General features: G+C 35.8%; 1 protein-coding gene across 7 annotated transcripts in view; it reads right to left on the bottom strand.

Moving 5' to 3' along the window:
* Positions 1-1,079: 1,079 nt before the first annotated feature.
* The window catches only part of LOC101851051 (transient receptor potential cation channel subfamily V member 1), a 40,204-nt gene continuing 35,283 nt past the window's right edge, over positions 1,080-6,000 (bottom strand). For 6 of the 7 annotated variants that reach the window (XM_035970594.1, XM_005101630.3, XM_035970596.1 and 3 more), the window contains one exon: positions 1,080-1,330. In XM_035970594.1, coding sequence (XP_035826487.1) covers positions 1,301-1,330 — 30 coding nt within the window. In that variant the 3' untranslated portion in view covers positions 1,080-1,300. Of the gene's footprint in view, positions 1,331-5,026; positions 5,041-6,000 lie in introns of all 7 variants that reach the window. The other variant, XM_035970592.1, reaches the window with a different exon arrangement.

Raw genomic sequence — 6,000 nt, 5'->3', positions numbered from 1 at the left:
CTCCAAAATTGAGATCATCAGAAGGGATCTCAGTGAAGATTGGATCAAAATTAAAACAAGTTAAAATTCTACGGAGTCCACCCAACATATTATAGGCTTAGAAAGTTTAAATGTGTCCTTACTATGTGTCTAGTATGCTTGATATAAGTATAAATTTCAATATTAAAAATATATGAATTTATACCTTAAAAAATAAACTTTTGAGCAATGTAAATACAGATAAGTCTTTTAAACTTTGTAAAATTTTCAGCTTTTTAGATGCAACAATTTCATTCTGAGAGTCAGTATAATTCTTCAGCTGAATAATACACGACAAAACAAAGATATATATAAAACATTTCTTACAAGAATGCTGTTCTTTGGTTATTCCATTTCACTTGGCCACACTCTTTTTCTATTTCAAGGCTATCCATAAAATTTCCCTTCAAAATTGTAACAACAGTGCTAGGAAGATAAGCCTTACATATAATATATCAAAATCATCTTCAATTACAAACTAACCTACTTTTTCTTATATAATCAAACTTTAAAAATATAATTTTAAGTAAAATGTTTTAAAATGTCATGTTCATATCATATATTACAGATGCAATACATCTATAGAATACAACACACTAAAAAGCAAATTAAGTCTTGAGAACTACAAACTAAATATGTATATATGCTATTTGTCAGAACCACTTAACTGTACTCACACAGTTCTTTTTCACTCTACCATACCTTAAAACATTTAAGAATGGAATTTCTAACATACAAGACACTCGTCTCAGATGAAACTTTCTATTCTGTATTGTTTTGGCAAATAAGTCAGCCTATTTATTTACAACGGAGCTTTCAGCATCTGTCAAAAGCCTCATCTTCTCACCCAGACGCATGACACAGAGAGAATCACACACACACACACACACACACACACACACACACACACACACACACACACACACACACACACACACACACACAAACACACTCCTACGTATTTTAGTTTTAGTAGGAGTTTTACGGCACTTGCAACACAATGAGGTCATATAAGTGCCGAAGAGTAACAAACACAAAAAAGAAGGAGAGGAGATAACGACGATAGATGTTTGATAGGAAAGAAGGAGCAAACCCCACCAGAGCACCCGCAATCCATCCACACACACATACGTATGGACAGTCTCCGATCTCAACATGTTAGTAGAAAAATCAACAGTGTTAGCTCTTTGATCAAAAGCAGAAACTGGCTCCTAATAAATTTTCTGCATGGGGAATTCTCTGATCATATTGAGGCGAACTTTCCGTCAGGTCAGGTCAGAGGTCAGCAGGTGCTGGAGGGGCCATCTACGTTCTGCGGAGACACATAAAGCAGACGGAAAAATCAGTCATTGGGTTACACAGACTCACATCTTTTTCATACGACAGCAAAGAGCTTCACCGCTCATCAGCAAAGACAACTATTTTATAATGATTGACAGAAACAAATGTCAGGTGAGCTGACAAAATGAGTTACTTCTCGCAATCCACAAATGGAGATGATATTGGCCAAAAATTGACATTCGGGTCAAATTTGTAGATTTTCTATTGATGCCATATTTTTAAAGTGTAACATGCCTTTATTATTTCATTCTTTTAAATTGTAAAAACTTCACCTATAAGCGTGATGTATCTATTACCAAAGGGCTCAAATCCGAGAAGTAACTCATTTTGTCAGCATGCTTCACAAATACAAAAGAATATATTATATCAAGTGTCATAAAACAAAACTAATCATAATATTGTCCAAAAGTAGGGCAAGATCACCTGAGAACTCCACGGAGGAGGAATGGAGAATAACTACGTGTTTAAAATATCTCTGATACTCACGGCTCTATTTTCACATATCATTCAATAAAAGTCGTATTTTCTGACCATGACGCATGAGTCCTCCGAATTTTAGGGCAAAGTACAACATTGATAATAAAAAAGCCTTTTTCTTAAAACAGTTGCAATGTTCCACTTCAGCTGGTAATGTCAGGATTGACCTATATACCTGAAGAAACTTTTCAAATAGACAGCGTGTCTGTGCCTCCACCCACCTCTCCCCCTCCTACACACCCCCCGTCCACTTGGGACACCATGCTGAGATGAAAATATTCTCCACAGGAGAACAAAAAAAATCAGATCCCATTCAGATCCAAACTTTGAGCTAGTAAGCAGTAGTAGAAAACTGCACTACCGAGGCCACTTCTTCTTATTATTATTCTTGTCTTCGTCCTCCTCTGCCTCCTTCTCCTCCCCATAAACAGACATTGACAGTCTTGACTCTCCTCTTTCTCTTAACCCACACCCCTTTTCAAATCGCCTGACCATTCAGGACTTTGTGCATCCTGTACGTTTAAACTGCACTTCAGCTGCATTACAAATTGTCAAAAATATTACATGAAAAATCAACAATGATAAGAAGAAGCTATAAATAAACGCCATTGAATCATTAGTAGCTAAAAAGGGCAATCTACATAAGGCAATGTGTCAAAAGTGTCGGACTGAACTTTGCAAGAGCGTCCAGAGTGCATGTAGCGAGGTGAATGATGATTCAAATGTTTTACACCCCTACTCACAACATTTAGATCGTTTAAAACTTATTAAATGTAGAAGGCAGGTTTCTTTGACCCTGCCAGCCATGGCTATCCCACTCTGAGTGGGATAATATACAGCCATTCTTTTGCGCATCACATCACAGCGACCCAAATGTGGACCCACGGAGACTGGAGACCAGGGAAGTACGTATTAGGTCAAGTAAGTTCTGAACCGAGGGCTCAGGTGCACTTTGACCATGGTTTGACGATTGGAAAGAAAACATGAGTGTTTTCTACCTATTAAAAGCTTTAAAAAAAACCTCGGGAATTGTCGTTGGAAATGGAATACTTTAAGAAGTTGCTCCACTATTAGACAGAACTAGAACAATAGTTTGCAAAAGTTCCACATACATGAGCACATTGTTTATTAACCCTATCCGTACGCCCTGGGGTCATTTTGTACTTCCGGGGTAATATTCTTCACATTTTAGAATACTTCTAATACGAAGATCTCTTTGAAACTTTCAGTATTTCTCAAAAAATAATTCTGACAGACTGCTATGCAAGGCGTACGGATCAGATTAACGAGTAAATTTCTTCTTTGAAAGTGGAAGCACAGAGTTCCCAACGTCGTATGGATATGATAGTAAAATAGTTAAAATAGGGTTAAAACTTGGTGTAACCGAAACCTCATCAATACCGAGGTGAAAGTTCACCAAGAATGCATTCTGAGCACTTGGCTGTACACCACTGAGACCACCGCAACATATTCACATTAGCTGATGAACATGAGAGATGCCTAAGAATGATTCTTGGAACAATAAATAATATGGCAAACCCACAATGTTATTCAAAAGAATTGAGATCCGGAGTTCCCACTGTACATGGGATTTCTTCTCTCATACAGTGCACACAAAGACATTCAATGGACACCTTTGCCCCATGAAAAATGGGAGGGTACCATAAGGCTTCCTCTATGGAAAACAATAGAAAGGAAGTGAGGACAAAAGGTCAACTTCTACTGCTAGGTTGCAAAGATGCTTGCAAGAGAGACATGACCTAAACGGAGCTTAACTGTGAAATCTGAAATAGATGGCAGAAAGTCAAAACCAATAGAAGAGGGAAGTCAAGACTTGTCTGAAGACTTGCCAGCAATGGCGTGGTTATACGCAACAAAACCATAAATATCTACTATCTCAGATTCATATAAAATCTCTACCGCAAAGCAAAATGCAAGAGGATACATAGGGAAAAAGGCATACAGAAAAAGAGAGGAAGAATTTCCAAAAAGATTTATAAATTGCAGTTGATGAGATGGGCATCGGATAATACAGAGAAAGACGGGAAAATAAATACCGTATAATCATTTCAGCAGGACTCGTAGAAGAAAAAGAAGCCGTACTACGATATGTCTTTCCAATATATTTCAGATACAACAGAGTGTGCTCAAGGAAGGCAAGAGAAATTTCAATCAAAACTTTCTACATTGTTATGACATTTTTTTTTCCATTTTTGTTCTTCTCCTGTGTTCTCCTACTACAGCTTCTAGAATGTTGGCTGGGTGCTACAAGCCAGAATAAAGTGACTCATGTCATAAAAAGAGAAAGAAACATAATTCAGACATAACTTCAAAACCCCTCCTCTTGTATTCCTTGTAATAAAATAAGTCCAGAAAATTTTGGCACTACAAAAACAGAGGAGAAGGTGAGGTTTTATTCTAAATAAATACACAGCTACTAGTGAGCAAAACTTAGAAGAAAAATAAACACAAAGAGGAAAATGGCAGTTCAATAAGAGGATAGATCTATAAACATTCTGAAGCTGCTGATCATGTGAGGGAAAACTTACTTGCCATGATCCACCTCCATTTTATTTTCCTGATCTCGGTTCCCGTTATCAGTCCTACATGACCCTTAATTCATGGATACTATTATAAAAACAAATCTTCCAACAAAACAGAACAAGTGCTCACTTGACTTGAGGCATGAGACCATATTGCTGTCAGAAAAACTCCTGTGCATGCTAAATACATTTTTCACTAAAACTGATTTTTATAAAAGCCAATCACTTTTCCAGTGAAAAAAAGACAAACACAAACACAAAAGAAACAGAAACAGATGCGAGCACAAAAAGCATAAATAATAATGAAAAAGGTTAGTCAGATTGAAGCAAAGCATATGATATTTGTACAAACAAACAATTTTTACATATATAATTTTCCGTGCAAAAACATACAATCAGCAAGCAGAGATTACAAAACATACAAAAGTTCTAACATGTGAAACAAAACATTCGAAAATTTCCAAAAAATACAATTGTCCAAATCACATTCTAAAATATAAATAAAATAAAAACTAAGCTGCTGCTGAAAAAGATAATGGAAAAATCAAGGTTGAAGAAATGAAAATAAATCAAATCTCTGATGATATCCTAATTGAAGCAAATTAAATTACAAGAAAAAAAAAGCAGGAAAAACAAAATCTCCTTACGCCTGTCAATATCTCTGTTAAAGTATAATAGATTTGATGTCAAGTTACTACTTCTGCAAAAATCATTCTAAGAAATGAACATGGCAGAACAATGAATTACATAAATGCCTACTTCTGTGTTAGACGCGACAATAATTAGTTCGTCCACTATTTGGCCCTAAAAGAAAGCAATTTAGATGACAATAAATCTGCAGATGTCCAAAATTATGATTAACCAACTGATTGCCAATGAGCACATTCAAAACAAATAACAGAACCCATTAGAGCTCCCATTAGGCCACATTCTAGAAAGTGAGAAAAAATCCACCCCACCCCCCATCCTCCCTTCAAAACTAGAAAAGAGATCTAGAGGGTGATATTCTTAGACACATTCACCGCAATCTTATTGAAGAGCACATTATGATGGTTTCTGAAAAACATTAAAAAAAAAAAAATCCTTTCTAAAGCATTTTGTTATCCGTCTCTGATCAAGTACTAACAATAATTTCTTGAAATAAAAGTCATCAAAGAGACTTGAATTTGATATCCTAGATATTTTTAAGGTGAATTTTGAAACTCCTACAAGAAGCTCAGTCACTTAATTTGGCCTTCGGACAAAGAAGAGCAAGAGTCACAAATTTAGATACAAGAAAACATATAGCAAGTGAATTTTTAAAACGGCAACAATTTTTTACCGTATGATACAACCTTGAGTAAACATGAAAACCCCTTGCAGCACACAGGCACACAACCTTAAGTCAATACGTTAATGGATCTGGAGTTCAAATACAGTCAGGCAATACTCGAATACCAGATGTTTCTTATAAGAAATATCCCATAAAGTTATAACTCAGTACTCATAATTTTGAAAGACATTTTGTTAATACCAAATTAAAAAACACAGGTTGCAATTCAGTTTCCTTGACTTGTCCTTTCGGAAAGATATATATATATATATATGTAAAGAGAGGATCAACGAGTACAGGCTGGGAAAC

This window comes from Aplysia californica, unplaced genomic scaffold (genome assembly GCF_000002075.1).
Source record: "Aplysia californica isolate F4 #8 unplaced genomic scaffold, AplCal3.0 scaffold00292, whole genome shotgun sequence".
Lineage (NCBI taxonomy): Eukaryota > Metazoa > Mollusca > Gastropoda > Aplysiida > Aplysiidae > Aplysia > Aplysia californica.
The sequence above is the reverse complement of the archived record's forward strand: the minus strand, read 5'-3'. Positions and strand labels throughout refer to the sequence as shown.